The following is a 19282-nucleotide window of genomic DNA, read 5'->3' as shown; positions in this document are numbered from 1 at the left end:
TCTCCTCTCTCTCCTCTCTCTCTCTCCCTCTCTCTCTCCCCTCTCTCTCTCCCCTCTCTCTCCTCTCTCTCTCTCTCTCTCTCTCTCTCTCTCTCTCTCTCTCTCTCTCTCTCTCTCTCTCTCTCTCTCTCTCTCTCTCTCTCTCTCTCTCTCTCTCTCTCTCTCTCTCTCTCCCTTTCTCTCTCTCTCTCTCTCTCTCTCTCTCTCTCTCTCTCTCTCTCTCTCTCTCTCTCTCTCTCTCTCTCTCTCTCTCTCCTCTCTCTCTCTCTCTCTCTCTCTCTCTCTCTCTTCTCTCTCCTCTCTCTCTCTCTCTCTCTCTCTCTCTCTCTCTCTCTCTCTCTCGCCTCACTATCCAACTACATGTACTCACCGTATCTTTGCTGATTCTAAGGTTGCATTTGTTTGGGCATTTTCAAAATGTAAATGACAACTATTCTGGAATGGGAATTGGCAAGAATTACCTGACCAAACAAACGTGCCAGAATCAATTAGGAATCACTTGACATAACCTTTCCATGATGTCGTTGTGGAACGGTGGCTCTCCTTTCTATTACCCGACTCTAGAGAGTCATGGTACTTCTGAGTACATGATTTGAGGCACTTGAACCTGTTGCTACATTGTTTTGGCTCGTGGCAGCCATTATCATTTTTGATTCCGGAATGAGAACGCTCATTCCAGCATGTGACATGGAATGATCATTCTCCAAAAAGAATCATTTTCGGCGATTCCCAATGGGCCCAACCTAGCGGAATTTTTTGACCAAACAAACGGGCAAGAATGATTCCCAGTGATTCCCATTGTGGAATGTGACCAACCAAACGCAACCTAAATTTGGTTTTTTTGTCTTGGCACATCTAGGTCTTCTAAGACAAAGCAGGAGGATGGTCAGGCATCGGGAAAGGCTGTAAAGGAATCGTCAAAACCAGGTCTGTCTGATGAGAATATCACTTCTCTCTTATCTCTTGCTGGCTTTTCCTCTCTACACGCATTCAAGGCTTCTAGTTCACCATTCCCCCAAGAGCTTGAATTCTGTACTTGTGCCTAGAGTGACGGCCATTGCAGATTTCTTTCTTCCCCGCTGTTATCTTTACCCTACAGTGAATTTAACTTTTGTAAGTGAATGCCTCTCTAAAAGGGAAGACTTTTTCTCATGGCGGATGACAAAGGGAGCTGGCTGTACTATTCCAATGAGTTGTATAAACCCGGGAGAGGATATGGCATGAAAAAGCTCAGGCGACGTATACCTCGCCATTATTGGGGAAGACCTCAAGTAGAAATCACGGGAACTTCAGAAAAATTGACTGTCACCACCAGGACTCGAACCAGGGACCCTCGCTTGTAGCCAGCGATGCTCTGACCACTGAGCTATGGTGTAGTCGTCATCCCAGCAGAGACCGTTCAACATTTTCTTCAGACTTCGTAACTCACACTTCCTGTGAATCCACACAGGCGGGTGGGACACAGCCCTCACTGTACCCACACACTTCACGTACAAACTAGCACGCGGGGAGCCCCAAGTCATAAAATCTTCACTAGTTTGAGGAAAAGACACAAACGGGAAAAATCTGAAGAAAATACTGGCTGTCACCACCAGGACTCGAACCAGGGACCCTCGCTTGTAGCCATCGATGCTCTAACCACTGCCTTCAGAATGTGCGGACATACTACGACTTTCAAGTTTTCGGAGATGCTTTCACCATAAATGAACCAAGAGTACGAAAGATATTACTCTCGTCAACTGTTTTATACGGGAATGAATACTTGAGTGGTGTTTTTTCTTGCAGGTTTGCCGAGAGGAAGGTGCGACGTGCTCCTCGTGTGCTCCGAATGGCAGTCGTTAGTCAGTCAAGTTCGGCAGGAAGCGCGTGTTCCTCGTTGGAACAACCAACTTCATCGCTAATACCGCCGAAGTTGCAACTTCTAAATGAAAACCTGTTACTGTGAACCGGGAAACTCCGGTGCCCGTTTTAGTTCGCGATTTGCGAGCACCGACAAGTTTGCACCTGGAGATTTTTGCGATTGGAGTCAATTTCCTCAGTTTCTTTGCTACAGTTCTACGTTTTGCACCGGGTAACTTTTGCTATTTCACTCCCATCACGAAAACCGTGAAGGATTCCGGGTTTGCATTACCGGTACATGTGTTACATAATAAAAAAGGATAAAGAGAAAGCCTTCAGTGACGGCTAAGAACCAGAACAAACCAAAAAAATAGCTCAGCCCGATTATGTCCTGGTAGCCCTAGATCAGTTTTCTGGAGAGGAATGAGTTGGCAAGGTTGGGTGAAGGGAACACAACACGTCCCTCTCAACTGTCGTGTCGTTGTTAAAAATAGTGTTGCTTTTGAAAAGTCACCAAACTTCAATTGCATCCACGATCTCGTAGTTTTCTGCTTTGCTCAATTCAAGTGGTCAGTGCGCCCCACTGGATGAATTCTTACCACTAACTGAAAGTTCTAAGAGAAATAGTCATGGATAGCCAGCTCCCAGAGGGGTTTTCTTGTGATCTATCAAATCGAAATAGTGGTTGCGACTTCGACGATGATTTGTTTCAAAAAGTCAAGTGTCAAGTCGGCGGAATATCGCGAGCTCCAATGTGGGGAGCAAACCCTTTTCAAATCTATCGAATCGTGAATTATTTTGCTCTGAGGAGTACTCAGCGGAATTATTTATGGGCGTCGAGCTATGTCAAACATGATTCGCGGACATCAGTGTCGTATCCTTTCCTGGGTTTATACAGCTCCCGGAATTAAGTGCTGGTATTGCTGTATGTCCTGCGGTTTGATTGGGCCGTTGTGAATAAGGAGATTTGTGCTTTCCTTTGCAGCCGCCCCCGAGAAAACTGCGGTCTCTTCCAAGCCTGCCACATCTCCGTCCAAGAAAACTGCAGCCGCATCCAAACCCACATCGGCTCAATCTGAGAAATCGTCAGCGCCATCCAAGCCTGTCGCTACTGCACCGGTGGAAATCCCACCCTTGTCCAAGCTAGTACCTGATAAACCGCTAGTTGGTTACCTGGTCAAGCCGTCGTCCATGTGGCTGGAGATCGTAAGTGATATGTTGTAGATCCAAGCGTCTTCATCGATCAATTCAGAGTGCCGTGTGTGTGTGTACGTGTGTGTACGAGCAGACTTGAGAAGTGGAAGGTAGGTGTAGCTCTTGCCGGGCGATAGCCCACGTGCAGTCAGCAGTGCTGTGTTATTGCACTGCAGTTGTAGTCATGCCTGGCCCATGCGAGCAGGTCTTGTAGAGCCAGCGCTATGGCCTGTGTGTTCCAAGGTCATTGCTGTGTAGGAGAGATATAGGTTGTACGGGGCTGTGATGGTCAGACAAGCAATGGACAAATCATGGGCCAGTGAGATGTGTCGGATTCTCTTGCCGGCATCTTGGATCTCACCCGTGACGTGACGACTGGTCATTTTCGGTCCTTCCGCACCCTGGTCGCCAAGTGTATTTTGCCATCGTGTTGTTCGTTCTTGTTTGTTTGCTTATTGATGCCGGGCACAACTGTTGCTAAGCGTTTACATGTGAGTCAGTCTGCAGTAGATGCATGGCAGATGGCAAAAAGAGTGGCTATTGTTTGGTCGTACATCGAAAGGAGCACATACTGATTAGGCCTGCTTTCTCTGGAGACGTCCCGCTAATTCGCTTTGAATTCTCGCGCCGACTGCCTAATTATGACAACAGTTTGAGGTGAAGTAAAAAGTATGTATAGTAGTGTGTACTACTTCGAAGTAGAACAAGTCCACCATAAGCATGGTAAATTTAAATTCGACATACCAGTGACAGCAAGATGGCAGGTGCTGTCGTGGACATGGAAATCCGGTCGCACGTGTAGCGGGCCCCAGGGCGCTGGCCGTGCAGCCTTGATCGTGAGTAAGCGGTACTCGTACACACATTTTATGTAGGGCTGAAACGATTACACCAATTACTCGGTAAGGGGCTATCAGGCATTATCGATAATTTTCACGAAACGAAAAAGTTTAGTTAGGACCCTCCCCCACCCACCCATCCCCTGAACGAAAAAATAGATTGACTTGGCAGCAAGAATGCCTTGATGTCTCACATATCAATATTTTTCAAAACGAAACTCCCCTTGACCCACCCACCCATATACGAAACTTTTTCTCTTCGTGTAAAAGATCGATAATTATGGACGGCCCCTAAGCGATCGATAATTCCTTATCAATCAAGTAATCGTTACGTTATAGATTACTTGTTTGAGATTTTGAGTCCAAAAAGTACTGAAAACTCTCGTTTTGAGAAGTTTAAGTCAGTTTCCACTATGAGTATGCAGTTGCCTGGGGCATGGTACATATTCTGAGGTTAAATTGACTTCAAAACTGCCATGTTTCGGAGCTACCCTAACACTAATGCAGATTTTTGGTATTACGAAGGCCTAGCTTTCGGAAACAGGGTAGTTTTTGCACAAAATTCTCACACTATTTGCCAACGATTATAATCGATTAATCGATCGTTAAGCTAATGAGTAATCGATAGGTGAAAATACACGATCGTTTCAGCCCTAATTTTATGCGCTGGTCGCATCGGAATTACATGTGCACTGCATGCAACACTCTGTACACGCTGAGGGCGCCGGCTCCGGTCATTCGACTGGATTTCCATGTCCACGACAGTATTGTTTATTTATCTATTTATTTCACTCAACTCGTGGTCCATGACCAATTGGCACGCAAAGTGCGAGAGAGGGGTGATAGCCAACGACGGCATATAGTGCCAGTAAGTGCGAGAGAAGGGTGATAGCCAACCACGGCATATAGTGCCAGTAAGTGCGAGAGAGGGGTGATAGCCAACCACGGCATATAGTGCCAGTAAGTGCGAGAGAGGGGTGATAGCCAACCACGGCATATAGTGCCGGTATTGACAGTGTGCCCTTGTTTTCTAATCCCATCATTCTCCCTGGTCGCGTCCGTACTGCCATCGCTGTCTGAGAAATGCCGGTGGACTGGCATAAGCTGTAGCTTGAAGTGACTATCGCGTCGCGTTTAACACAGACGCACTGCGTTGCATTGTAACATGTTTTTGTTGAGAGCTGCACCACCACGGTTTCAAGTCAGCAGGTTAAGGCACGAGCTCCCACGTAGGAGTATCGCCGAAGTCGCTACAGCCTCTCCTTCAAAATATCATTATAATTATGATGACCAATGAATGGCTAATTGGAAGTCGTGATAATTATATCGAATACTAGGGAGGTTTAGTCCCACGTAATCCGTGGGTACTTTACGTGTGTGTACCACGTGATACTCAGTGACCCACGTACAGACGTTTTCTGATTCACGACATACCGTGTATGGAGGCTCACCCACGTTCCGCCAGAACGTGGGTGAAAATCAGAATGGAGCGCATTGTGCGAGCTGTGAGGGTGCTCAGCTGAAGAAGTTTCCGGTTCACGAAATCGAAATATTGGATGAGCTTCGGGTAGCTTCGTCTTTGACCAGGTTTGGGCCTTTCGCTTTATGCTTTTGTTTGTTCCGTGTGACTAAACACAACAGTGCAACGTGGGTGCCCTTCATCCACTTTACGTGGATCACCCACGTACGCGTTTCCGTTACGTGGGAACTAAACCTCCCTATTACAATGGTATACCAGAATCAGACCATGCATTACACACTGAATAATAAACGAGAGAGCTTGGAAGCTCAGGGCCCTACGCTGTGCTTTTTTTTGCCTAGCTCTTCGTGCATGTTATTAGAACTGATGGAAATGTTTTTTTCCATTGATTGGCTACATCAAACTTTCTCTTTGCATTCGAGGGTAATACGACACCGTCTACCACCTTGATGACCTAGGCAAAAAAAGCATAGGGATGTTATAATTTCTTCATTTTTCCTTTTTTTTTCAAGACATAACCTGGGATTCGAACCCGCACTATCGCCCTGCATGCATTCCCCCAATACACTTCGCATACATACTCATCCTTCCAAGTTGCTTCACTTTATTATTGCATTTGAAAGCCCGATTTGAATATTGTGGCCAGCTAGCTGTCTTTGATGGTACGGTACGGGACAGGTACGGGATAGCGCCAGGCATGCCGACAGCATAAACAAACAAACACGGAATTAAAGCTGGGGTGGACCCTGGCTAGCGCCAGACGTCACTGAAGTAACGTCTTTTGCATAGCTACGGGAATAACGGCTATAGTGGTACAGTCAGACCTCGCTTATCCGGTCCTCGTTTATCCGGATCCCTCGCCATCCGGAAGAAAATAGTTGGTTACAAATGTACAGCATATGCCATGCTTACATACAGTATGTGTGTTCGACTATCCGGTTCCCTCGCCTATCCGGATATTTTTGTAGAAAACGGATGTGTGCGGTTATGCGAGGTCTGACTGTATACACAGCAAGCAGGTAGTGAATTGTATCCCAGGCACATGAACATGCTAAGAGGAACGCAACTTGGAATCTCTGCGGCAGTGCCCCGAATCTGAGAAGCAACGAGTGTCTTCAAATGGCACTGGGCTTTTTCCTTTGCAGGAATAGAGAGGAGCAACAGCAATCATGGGGAGCCACAGTTCCTGTCAGATTGTGACAGGCATCCCCAGGGCCTGCTGCCGCGATGCATAATCTACTATCATCTGATTTTATATGCCGGGTGCTTACATGGTGTGTGTTTGTGTGTTTGTGTGTGTGTGTGTGTGTGTGTGTGTGTGTGTGTGTGTGTGTGTGTGTGTGTGTGTGTGTGTGTGTGTGTGTGTGTGTGTGTGTGTGTGTGTGTGTGTGTGTGTGTGTGTGTGTGTGTGTGTGTGTGTGTGTGTGTGTGTGTGTGTGTGTGTGTGTGTGTGTGTGTGTGTGTGTGTGTGTGTGTGTGTGTGTGTGTGTGTGTGTGTGTGTGTGTGTGTGTGTGTGTGTGTGTGTGTGTGTGTGTGTGTGTGTGTGTGTGTGTGTGTGTGTGTGTGTGTGTGTGTGTGTGTGTGTGTGTGTGTGTGTGTGTGTGTGTGTGTGTGTGTGTGTGTGTGTGTGTGTGTGTGTGTGTGTGTGTGTGTGTGTGTGTGTGTGTGTGTGTGTGTGTGTGTGTGTGTGTGTGTGTGTGTGTGTGTGTGTGTGTGTGTGTGTGTGTGTGTGTGTGTGTGTGTGTGTGTGTGTGTGTGTGTGTGTGTGTGTGTGTGTGTGTGTGTGTGTGTGTGTGTGTGTGTGTGTGTGTGTGTGTGTGTGTGTGTGTGTGTGTGTGTGTGTGTGTGTGTGTGTGTGTGTGTGTGTGTGTGTGTGTGTGTGTGTGTGTGTGTGTGTGTGTGTGTGTGTGTGTGTGTGTGTGTGTGTGTGTGTGTGTGTGTGTGGTGTGTCTGTGTCTGTGTGGTGGTGGTGGTGGTGTGTGTGTGTGTGTGTGTGTGTGTGTGTGTGTGTGTGTGTGTGTGTGTGTGTGTGTGTGTGTGTGTGTGTGTGTGTGTGTGTGTGCACATGTACATGTACATGTACTTGAAGTAGCCTCAAGGATTGATGCAATTAATACTTAGTTATTAGGGTTAGGCTGCCACTGGTCTGGGTGTCACTGGTATGGCTTCTTTCATGTTTTTAAGGCCGTGAGTGTGAAGACATGAAGGCATGCAAATGCAAAGCATGGATCCCCAGGAATGGATCCTGTATCATCTACTGCATTGTTCTTGATCAGTTGGTGACTTGAATTAGTTGAATAATAAGTGCTTTCTACTCCAGATGGTCTCTAGTTCTGCATAGTTTATGAAATTAGCTGTTGTCCGCATGCTGCATACCGGCACACCATACCCAGCTCCAGCCAGCTTCCATGATGGATAACGATTTTAAAACGTTTCATGATATTGTTGATAGCACAGTACAGGCTCTACCGTATGTCACCGAACGTCCTTGTTTTGTGTGTTCTGACCACTGAAGGGACCTACCAAAGACAAGTACCAGTGCCATGGAAGAGATGCCATGAGGCACTTGGAGGTCATTGTCTTTTCCGAGCGTTTTGTATTGTATTGTATTGTATTGTCCATGTTTACCCACACAGCCTGGTCAGTGTAGCTCCGGGTGTGTTGTGTGGTAACTGGTTGGAACTCGAACAAGTATGTGCCGCGTTGCGTGCGCAAGGAGGAAGTTCTGGAAGAAGCACGATGGAGCAGCGACAGGGAAAACGACGCTTCCTCGCATTGAGTGCCAGTCGTGGTGGTGACTCTGAGGACGTGTCGCCTGCAGATCCATTTCACCGCCTGCAGATCCATTTCACCGAGTGCTGCGCGTCAAGTGATGCCCTTTTGAACGTATTTGCTGCAATGATGTTCTGATAGTGTCATCATGCAGGAGATGTGGGGCATAATGCTTTTACAAATTTGCATACTTACTAATAGTAGTAAACTGTTACTACTTGATGACCTGTCGTAACATTTTCACGATCGACTCTCCAACTAAACGTCGAGTCGGCGAGCTTGGGTGTTCGCCTATTTTTTGGATAAGTGAATCTGTGATGGGCGGATCCGAGGGAACGTAGAACTCTGCGATAGGTCGTGGCAGTGCCAGTGCAGTGGTCAGCTATAGTGGCTTGCTACTGGCTACCACATGGGCTACAGCAGTAGCAGATTCGCTGTGCAGAGGTTGCCTCTGGGGACAGCGTGTAAGCCGCCAAGACTCTGGACAGTCCGATTCACCCAGTAGACCTACCTGGCCGGCTACAACGCCGCTTGGTCGATAGAACACGCACGCAACATCTGCAGTGCAGAGCCTTTTTTCCGGGCTGCAGTGCAAATGCCATCTCCACCCAACCCAGTATAGTACTAGTACTAGGAGATTGGTGTCTTTTTGGCCAGAGATTCCTTTGCCTTGGCGTTGGGTTTCGCACGCTTCTCTTACACTCATCCCGGATATGGTAGCATCGGGTGTGCGTGCTATTTTATTAAAGCCGGAAAGTTGGAGAAAGCTTCTACTAATCTAGGCTAGCAACGCTGAAACTAAACCGAGGTAGACCTATTGTCTTGACCATCGACGTCGACTCGTTCTCTATGTCTAACTACGTTACTTACTCTACTTGTAGTAATCCATAGCTACGCGGCAGAGTAGATCTACTGTCCGGCGGCGGCGAGAGTGCTGGGTGCGCGTGCGTGCCATCTCCACCCTAGTACTACCCTGTCCCGCTCCAGCTGTTGTCCGGTGTTTGGTTGGGTGCTGTTGCTGCTTCACGGGGCTGATTCTGAATCTGACCTCAATGCGCTGACCTGCAAGGCCGGTCGTCGACTGAAGGACACAAGTGTACACATATTCACTGACTGTATTTTTGTAGTCACTACTGCCACTGCACCAGGCTGTTAGTAGACTACATGCAGTCATAGTAATACTAATAGTAGACTCTCTACACGGCGGGTGTCCAAGTGTCCGCCGTCGGCCACGCCGTGCTTGGGTATTCGGTCACCAGACTTTTTATACTCATAGCCGAAAAGCTGTAGCGTTTTATTCCTTCGATCCACTTTCCCTTTCTACTTCTGGTGAGTGTGTACGTGTGTGTGTGTGTGTGTGTGTGTGCCACCGTGTGCATCAAGGTCCGTGTGTGTGGTGATTGATTGTGCATTGCTGCATTGGAAGTAGATTTCCCCCGGCATCCACCTGGTGTCCGCGAGCCGTGTAATCTCTCAACAGCCTACTCGCTCAGGAAGCCTGCTGTCAGGGCGCTGTGGCCGCTGGTGCTGGCCAAAGCGGACTAGTTCTTTTTCCGTGGCAGCGACACTCATCGTTTCAGTCTTCTTCAAGTTCTTGATCGCTCAGGTACGATCGGGCACGTGCTTTGCATACGAGAGTCGAGTCGATCCAGGTGCAGCAGTCTATGCCGCTGGTGTGAGTAGTTTAGAATTCGTTTCGTCCTCAGTAACCGCACAGTCATATTGTCGGCTCAGTGTCCTCTGCTCCTGCTGCCGTCGATTTCTACCTGGGAGGTGTTGCTCTAGGAGCAAACACTAAACGATCCACTAAACGATCCACCAAGCACACGAAGCAGGCTGTCTCTGTCCGAAGTTGTGGTGCCGCGTCCTGACCGTTACTGCCCCTGACTCTGGACTGATTGTGGTAGTTGTGTCTTTCACTCTCCGATACTATGGCGTCCTCCATTGCCGAACCAAGATTGCCTGGACAGCAGGCGAAGAAGAAACGGAAACGCGTCAGTGCCAAGTTCCGGCGCTTGACCAAGGAGCGTCGGCAGGCCAATGCCCGCGAGCGCGACCGTGCGGATTCGCTACGGAGAGCCTTCTTGTCGCTGGAGGGCAGTCTTCCTCACAACCTCAAAGAACAGCTTCCCACCCGCTTCGGCACAATGTTAGCCGCCATACTGTACATCGGGCACCTGACAGAGTTGGTGTGTGGTCGGGAAAGTCCCGCTTTGGAAGTGGCCAACAGAGCGACTTGCAGACGCTATCAAGGATTGACGGGCAACGACGGAGAAGCAGGTGAAGAAGAATCAGACGCCCTTGTAGCAGAGGATGATCATAGACAGAGTAAGTGCAGTCATGTAGTTCATGGTATCCAAGTCTTTCCAATATCCATTATCCATGTACATAATCATTTGGTACTTGTGATGATTTGAACGCATAGCAAAAAAAATAGAATAGAGAGAGAGATAGAAGCAGATGTGCTGTGCTGTGCACTACGTCAACACTCCAGTATTCCACTACGATCATGTATTGGCACTTGCACAGTACTGCTCATGAAATCCAGTCGCAGCGTCACTCAAGTACGCGCCGGGCGTTGCGCAGCCCTAGACCTGCGAACACTGGGCTGTGAAATGATGCAAGGCGCTAACTTGAGTGACATGACTGGGTTTCGTTGAGCAGCACTGTACTTTATCTAGTTGCATACTGGCACTAGCAAGTACGTACTTAAAGTGCACACCATCAAGATATTGGTATGAGCTTGTAAAAACAACAGTGCAATGAAATAATACATGATACTGCATGCAAAGTAGTTTGGACTTGATTAGGAAGAAGGTGACAGAATTTCCTTCCAGCTGTGCATCCTGCTGGAACAGGTGACAGGGATCCTCAGCTTCTTTGTGACAAGTAGGAAATGGTTGCAAGCAGGCCATTATGTTTGGCGCATGACATTCCGTAGATTGTCTGAAGGGCTCTGACAGGTTGACCACTTTGGTTGATAATTAATTGGAGCAAGTTTCCTCAGCATGCCTCAGCCAGTTGTCAACCAATCTACCTCAGAAATCCTTCCCTCTGATTTGTCATAATCAGAACTGGCGTGATGCTAGAAGTGCATGTAGGAGTATTATTGTGTACATTAGTAGCTGCATGACTTGTTACATGTGTGCCAAGCAAACGATGCTTGTGTGTGTGTGTTTTGTATTTGCTCTCATGCTACAGTTGAGCTCAGCCTGGACGTCGGAGAACTGCTCATCCAGCCAGCATCCAAACCGACTGGCTGCGCAAATGGTGGTCCCGTGCCGTGCACAGCAGAGAGCTTGACACCTCAGTCACCGCTTCTTTCGACTTCATCTCCCTTTTCACAGTCATCATCACCGTCACCCGACGCTAGCACAAGTAGCAATTGCAGTAGAAGTGGTAGCAGCGGCGGTGGCAGCAGCAATAGTGACTCGCTGTCAGACCTTGATTTGTTGTCTTCTAGCTCTCACACGTCGCTGCTTGCTGCTGCTGAATCTCTAGAGCATGGCATGTGCGGCGGTGGCTCAGTAGATCTCTTCAGCGGGTCACTGTTCAGCATGCCCGACCTGGGAACCGATGACATATTCGCCGACCTGTTCGATAACAATGTTCACCGCTTCTTGCCACCAGGGCCAGTGTTATCTTGACTGCCTTGAGCCACCGACGATGCCACTGGAAATTGATCCTAGGTGTTCACTTCTCCTGACACTGGTGTACTCTACTGGTATGGTACCCAGGCGATGACTTGGACAGGATTACAACAACAAAACAACAGATTGTTCTTGGTCTCAGAGCTCGTTTGTGATGCAGCATTTGGCTGGAGCTTTACTACATAGCTAAAATATTTCTATTTTTGTGCCGGGATGGCATATTTTACTTGATGGTTTACAATAAAGAGAAGTAAGAATTCAATATTATTTTGTTGATGTAGTCGTGCATGCCGTGTGCATTTATGCAAGTGCCCCCAGCAGCCACATTAGTGCATGCAACGGTATCCCTTTCCAGAGGTTATGCACTGTCCGCTGCAAAAGAAGCTGTGGCATATTGGAGACCCCCCCCCCCCAAGCGGTGCTTTTCACTACTTTGGATGTGTGACTTTCTAGAAAACACTTCTGCAAAAGAAGTGTTCTGTGCTACGTGACTTTTTGGGATACAGTACTTTGGCATTTTGTTGTGCTTCTGGAGGGTGGAAGTTCGTAAAATTGCATTTTTATATGCCTTCAAGATGCCATACATGATACATGCAAATACAACGTATTCACAACTCTATTGGATTAATCACGGTGTGTAAAATATGGATAAGACGTACTCTCGTTATTGCGAACATAATTATACCATCAGTCCCTTGGTGTTCGTCTGAAAGAGATGACATTTTGACTGTACATGTATAGTGTATACTCATGCGAATATCATTTCAGCGGTTGGTAGGTACTGTGAACTGAAGGACGTTTTCTATCCGCCTTTGTGCACCCCAGCGCCCATCCGATCACCTCTTTCCTTTGCTCGGGCTTCTTGCAGCTTGTTTTGTTCTCGTATACGTTCAGGACATCACATTCTCATCCGACGCTGTACCCTTCTGAATACCTATGCAATTAGTGTTCCAAAAGTAATCGCTTGCTAGTGCTGTAGCAAAGTTCAAACAGCTACAGTAATAAATTTTAGCAGTCTAGAGACTGAGTTCCTGTAGCACGTATAGTTTGCAAATGTGCCACCCTATTGAGAAATGGAAAGATAGTTCTTGACCGATTGCCCAGTACCCAACTCACCAGTGTGCATTCTTTAGGGGCATGCACCTCATGCACCTCATGCACCTACTAGCTCCCCAGGCTAGCCGGGCAGGTGTCAGGATTCGTGAATGTGCTTTCTTGCCATATGCATCAGTTCCATGAATGCGCTCGCAACAATGGCCCAAGTCACAGCCCGGGTTTTAACTTATGTGCACATACTTGTACACATTTAGGTGTTTGTGTGCCAGCAGTGTGATCAGGATTGTAATGGGACAGTTTATCTGGTGTGCGATCAAACCCAGGTTATTGGGCTGTTGCTTTTAAGTGCTAATTTTCCACTTCGCAAGCAATCGTCCCTGTGCCAATCACATCTTACTGTGTGACATCATCACAATAAATCCACTTAAACTGTACATCCTACTACTAGCTGCTTACCCTAAGACATTTACAGCTGTTTGGCTGGGATTATTACAGTGCAGGTTATTCTAGGTCTATGGTGGGGCGAGAAGGGGATGCTGTGTGAGGATGGAATTATCTGACTGGGGCGAGTTCACGGTTCGGACATGTCTGGCATAGTCGATATGCTTCATGTACATACTTGTAATATGAACTCTGCCTGCCGTCGTCGAGGGTTTTTTGGGCTCGTAAAACTAACTTTCAAGTAATGCAGCATGGCAAATTCGTACTTCTGGCCAAACAGCCTAACTGCAGCTTATCCTGCCCTGCTGTTTCACTTGCAGTGTATCATCACTGTCGTTTGTAATTAGCTTGCGTTGTGTCAGAGAGTCAACCTTTCAAATACCTTTCTCTTCTTGCCTGCTGTGTGGATGTTCTCTGTCGCAGGACATGCATCATGCACTCAGTCTGTTCACACTCTTCACATGCCACTACATGTAGTACTTGTGTGTGTGTGTGTGTGTGTGTGTGTGTGTGTGTGTGTGTGTGTGTGTGTGTGTGTGTGTGTGTGTATGTGTGTGTGTGTGTGTGTGTGTGTGTGTGTGTGTGCATGTGTGTGTGTATGTGTGTGTGTGTGTCTGTCTGTCTGTCTGTGTGTGTGTGTCTGTGTGTGTGCGTACGTGCGCGCGCGTGTGTGTGTGTGTGTGTGTGTGTGTGTGTGTGTATTGCGCTGCCAGCTTACTTACATATAGCGTTACTCTTGATCACATACACGAGTAAATAGCAATGCAGCATGGAGTATTCAGAGTATGCAGACAGATAGATAGTTGTGCTACATGTGAACATGCACTGCTTCGATGTGTCTGTGTGCGCGTGTGTGTGTGTGTCGGGATGTCAGTCCCAGATTCACACGAGAGAGCTTGGAAGCTCAGGGCCCTACGCTATGCTTTTTTGCCTTGATGACCTAGACAAAAAAAGCATAGGGATGTTATAAATTCCTATAAATTTCTACTTTTTATTTTTAGACATAACCTGGGATTCGAACCCGCACTATCGCCCTGCATGTATCCCCCGATACACTTCGCATACATACTAATTCTTCCAAGTTGCTTCACGTTATGATCTTGCATTTGAAAGCCCTACATGTATTTGAATATGCATTGTGGCCAGCCGTCTTTGATGGTACGGTACGGTACGGGACAGGTATGATCGAGGGTAATACGACACCGTCTACCGCCTTGATGACGGCAAAAAAAGCACAGGGATGTTATAAATTTTTCAATTCTCCTATTTTTTTTAGGCATATCCTGGGATTCGAACCCGCACTATCGCCCTACATGCATTCCCCCATACACTTCGCATTCATACCCATTCTTCCAAGTTGCTTCACGTTATAAGCTTGCGTTTGAAAGCCCTATTTGAATATTGCGGCCAGCTGTATGTGGCCAGCTGTGTTTGATGGTACGGTACGGGACAGATACGGGATAGCGCCAGGCGTGACTCAAACACACAAACAAACAAACACACAAATACCAAATTAAAGCTGTGTGGACCCTGGCTAGCGCCAGACGTTACTGAAGTAACGTCTTCTGCATAGCTACGGGAATAAATTTTATACTTTGTGTACGAGTCTTCGTAGTCTTCCAAGTTTTTTTCGGGGGAGGGTAATGCGTACCGGTACTTCTGTGGTTCAATTATCGAATAGTGTGTGTACATCGCAGTGTGGATGCCGATACACTGTGCAAACACCAGCGAGATGTCCTCGTTACATGACAATAGGGATCCACTTCACTGCAGACAGACACGCATGCACGCATGTGTATGTAATGTTACACACGCAGAGCAGACGCTGACTCCTTTTGTCGAGTCAGGGAATGTGTCTTCTGTGCTTCAGTCTTGTCCATAATCCAGTGCCCAACTCTGTGTGTGTGCGTTATGTCCATGCACCTTCCCTGGTCCGCTTTGTGGCTAATGACACAATGCTGTTGTTGTCTATGTCTTTAGAATGGGGTTAGCGGCAGCATATCATCTACAAAGAACGATCCTCGCCTCGTAGATGTCTATCGGCGAGCTGCCAGGCAGATTTATGAGATGGAGGTGGAAAAGTACATGAAAGGTAGGTTTTTTGTTTTGTTTTTTATGAAAGTGCACATGCCTACATAGAATGGAAGAGAAAAGCAACAACAGCAACAACAACAACAACAACATATCTTATTGGCGAAGGTGCCATCGTGAGAATAAAGAATTCAACCACAACAGCAACAGCAAGAGAACATAGGGGACTACAAAGGGTGTGTAGGTGCTATACAAGCGAGGTGCATTACGTATCATGAGCAAGGAGGGTTATACATTAGAGATGTGCATGTATGCGCATGCCGGGTTTCCACGCATGCGCGCACGTACACACACGCACACACACGCACACACATGCACACACACACGCACACACCTCAGACCTCAGACATGCCCATCGCGGGAGCGATGATAGCGAACAGCTATGTTTTAGACATAGCAACTTGTGCTGGGATTACACCATCCAACAGCTTGCAAGGCTGATGAATTGACCGCCACTATTTTTAGCCTGGTATCCACCACACAGCTGTTTGAAGTGACTTTTTCTGGCCAGTGAATCCCTATTTTTCATTTTTCCATTTTTTTTCTTTTTTTCTTTTACACACACACATTCACACAAATCTGAGTGTCTTAAAGGGTGAGCCGTCATTGTATGGTAGACATGCCTTTTTGTGTGTGACGACTGACTACGTGTATCGCTGTTTGTTTGATTGCAGCCAAGTCGGCCGATACCAGCGGTGATGCAAAGTGGATAAGAACCGTCATGAAGACCGGTACCTTGTCGGATCGTGTTGCCGCGCTAGCTCTGCAGATTCAGGTGAGTGTGCTTGCATGCGTGCGTGTGTGTGGGTGTGTGCGCGCGTGTGTGTGTGGGTGTGTGCGTACGCGGCATGTGTGTGCGGGAAAAAAATTTAAGAAAGACCAAAAAGTAGGGATTCACTGGCCAGAAAAAAGCCACTTCATAGCTGTGTGGTGTAGACCAGGCTGAATAGTGGCGGTCAATTCTTCAGCCTTGCAAGCTGTTGAATGGTGCAATCCCAGCACAAGTTGCTATGGCTTCTGCTGTAGCATCGCTATCATCGCCTCCGGCGATGGGCGTCCAATGGTCCAATGGTGCGTACGCGTCCATGTGTGTGTGTGTGTGTGTGTGTGTGTGTGTGTGTGTGTGTGTGTGTGTGTGTGTGTGTGTGTGTGTGTGTATGGTGTAGACCAGGCTGAATAGTGACGGTCAATTCTTCAGCCTTGCAAGCTGTTGAATGGTGCAATCCCAGCACAAGTTGCTATGGGCGTCAAAGGTCAGGTCAAAGGTGTGTGTGTGTGTGTGTGTGTGTGTGTGTGTGTGTGTGTGTGTGTGTGTGTGTGTGTGTGTGTGTGTGTGTGTGTGTGTGTGTGTGTGTGTGTGTGTGTGTGTGTGTGTGTGTGTGTGTGTGTGTGTGTGTGTGTGTGTGTGTGTGTGTGTGTGTGTGTGTGTGTGTGTGTGTGTGTGTGTGTGTGTGTGTGTGTGTGTGTGTGTGTGTGTGTGTGTGTGTGTGTGTGTGTGTGTGTGTGTGTGTGTGTGTGTGTGTGTGTGTGTGTGTGTGTGTGTGTGTGTGTGTGTGTGTGTGTGTGTGTGTGTGTGTGTGTGTGTGTGTGTGTGTGTGTGTGTGTGTGTGTGTGTGTGTGTGTGTGTGTGTGTGTGTGTGTGTGTGTGTGTGTGTGTGTGTGTGTGTGTGTGTGTGTGTGTGTGTGTGTGTGTGTGTGTGTGTGTGTGTGTGTGTGTGTGTGTGTGTGTGTGTGTGTGTGTGTGTGTGTGTGTGTGTGTGTGTGTGTGTGTGTGTGTAGCTGTTCGCTATCATCGCTTCTGCGATGGGCAGGTTTAAGGTCTGAGGTGTGTGTGTGTGTGTGTGTGTGTGTGTGTGTGTGTGTGTGTGTGTGTGTGTGTGTGTGTTTGTGCGTTCGCATAGTCCTGTGTGTGTTGGGGAAGGGGGGGGGGGGGGTGCATTGATGTGAGATCGTGCATGTGTAGGTGCTTGTCGTAGACCAATGGCGAGGTCTGACCCAATGCTATATTATGAGATGAGATCTGAATTACACTACGTTGTCCTAGATGTGGTACAGTATTGCAGATTTTCAACATATTTTCGAGTTTGATCACCTGGATACTTACCAGACTGTGATTGTGAAGATCTGTTGGCATTGGTCATAAAACGGTTGTATGCTTATGCTCGGTCTTGTAACATGAACACTGCAGGAATCTCCCGTGCATCAGCTTTCAACTCTATCCAACCTGTTGATGATGGCCAACAAGAAAGTGAAGCGCGAGGCTCTGATTGCTGTTGGTACGTGCGAGAAAAGGCTTTTAGGGTGACATTCTTCATCGTATCTTGCCTTGCTATTGCCATGTTTGTGTGTGTCTTAGTAGATACGGTATAGGTGTTTGGCTGCTGTAGTATGTCTTATGATGGAGTGGTCATTCAGTTATTTCGGTCTATGCACTATGAAGATAATAATAATAATTTTACTCCTAAATTCACACAGGGGGGCAGTGAATTTTCACTCAATATCTCTGCCTGATGGTCTTTTAACCTGTGATATTGGTGTTTTGTGAATTTTTCCTTGACATGTGTGTGTGTGTGTGTGTGTGTGTGTGTGTGTGTGTGTGTATGTGCATGTGTGTGTGCATGCGCATGTGCGTGCACATGTGAGTGCGTGCATGTGCATTGGCTACCTGTGACCTTGCACTTCCTTGAACTCATGTACGCTTCTTCAGACACTTTGAAGGAGTTGTTCATGGTCAATCTTCTCCCGGAAAACCGCAAGTTGCGCTCTATTGGAGAAGTGAGTTCTCCTAGTAATTGATTACCATGGAAGTAGCTTCTCCGTCTTGGCTCTTAGCTGTCTTTTTTCTATACCCAGTACATGTATTATTTTGATTATGTCACAGATCTGTGGATTTTTTTTCTTTTTTTCATGGCTGTTGATAGTCTGTAAATATAATTATGAAATCATGTGCACCTGCTAAAGTATTGCATGTGCTGGTAGTGGTGGTGGTGGTGGCGGTACTGCTGCTGCTGCTTCTTGTGGATTTTGCATGTTATTTTAGCATCATATTTGTTGTATTTTGGCTCACAATTTGAATTCTGGAGTTCTGCCCACCTCTTTGTGTTTTCATCCAGAGACCGTTCGATCAGCTGAGCGGGTCAGACAAAAAGCAGATGTATCGCCAGCTGCTGCTATGGCACGTTGAGGACGAGGTGAAAAAGTCCTACGGCAGCATGATGAATGCCCTAGACGTAAGATGGTTTTTTTTAAACTGTATGTGTATGTTGAGTCAGAGTTGCCTTTGACTGTGACTTGGGTGCCCAGTCCTTGTACAGTGCTAGTGCATGTCACAAAAGCGATGTACATTTTAAACTCGGAACAAGAGTTGCCTTTAGTGCCAGAAAAAAGTAGGCATCACACAATGTACTAGTACACCTGCTGTTGAGTGCCTTGCGTCCAGCGCCCTTGAAAAGTACGGATCGTACACGGTTTGTTTGAAGTGCCCGCGGCATGCCTGTATTCACCGCTTATGTACTTCGAATAAAAGAATGAAGGTTGTCGTACACACTCCGTCACCCAGGAGAACATAAAGTGTGTGCTGAATGTGCATGGCTGTAGCACACCAGGGTCTTGTGTGTAATATCCAGCAAGGATGGCCGCGGCCGATGGCTGCTTGGTTGTGGCAGTCCGGCCCGCCACAAGTTTGCTTTCCCATCCCCGACCACAATTGAGCCTTGTTGTGGCATCCACTGTTAACAATTTGCGATCAAGAATCCTTTTCTTTCCTTCTTCTTTCTCCTGTATTCAGAGCCTTCTCAAGGATCCTCAGTTTGAAATCCGCAAGAAAGTCCTGGGTAAGTTTACCAAGCTTCTCCTCGAGCTGTGTCAAACAGACTATTGAGTGCTAATAATCAAGACACCCATTTTTGCCTTTGAAGCTTAT

General features: G+C 47.3%; 2 protein-coding genes across 2 annotated transcripts in view; both read left to right on the top strand.

The window, feature by feature from the left end:
• The first annotated feature begins 841 nt into the window (after window positions 1-841).
• Window positions 842-19282, top strand: part of LOC135804979 (CCAAT/enhancer-binding protein zeta-like) — a 44565-nt gene continuing 26124 nt past the window's right edge. The window contains exons 1-8 of the mRNA XM_065318962.1: window positions 842-927; window positions 2825-3045; window positions 15250-15361; window positions 16035-16135; window positions 17549-17636; window positions 18068-18135; window positions 18474-18590; window positions 19148-19193. Of these exons, the coding sequence (XP_065175034.1) occupies window positions 3031-3045; window positions 15250-15361; window positions 16035-16135; window positions 17549-17636; window positions 18068-18135; window positions 18474-18590; window positions 19148-19193 (547 nt within the window). The 5' untranslated portion in view covers window positions 842-927; window positions 2825-3030. The remainder of the gene's footprint in view (window positions 928-2824; window positions 3046-15249; window positions 15362-16034; window positions 16136-17548; window positions 17637-18067; window positions 18136-18473; window positions 18591-19147; window positions 19194-19282) is intronic.
• On the top strand, window positions 9933-11800 carry LOC135804978 (uncharacterized). The gene is made up of 2 exons (XM_065318961.1): window positions 9933-10450; window positions 11324-11800. The coding sequence occupies exons 1-2, from the start codon at window positions 10054-10056 to the stop codon at window positions 11767-11769; spliced, it is 843 nt and encodes a 280-aa protein (XP_065175033.1). The 5' UTR covers window positions 9933-10053; the 3' UTR covers window positions 11770-11800.

The sequence above is a fragment of the Sycon ciliatum genome, chromosome 1 (assembly GCF_964019385.1).
Source record: "Sycon ciliatum chromosome 1, ocSycCili1.1, whole genome shotgun sequence".
Lineage (NCBI taxonomy): Eukaryota > Metazoa > Porifera > Calcarea > Leucosolenida > Sycettidae > Sycon > Sycon ciliatum.
The sequence above is the reverse complement of the archived record's forward strand: the minus strand, read 5'-3'. Positions and strand labels throughout refer to the sequence as shown.

Bases quoted from the DNA above. Each gene is read 5' to 3' on its own strand.
- LOC135804978 (XM_065318961.1), top strand. From the start codon at position 10,054: ATGGCGTCCTCCATTGCCGAACCAAGATTGCCTGGACAGCAGGCGAAG. The intron at 10,451-11,323 runs GTAAGTGCAGTC...CTCATGCTACAG, and splicing joins AGAGGATGATCATAGACAGA to TTGAGCTCAGCCTGGACGTC.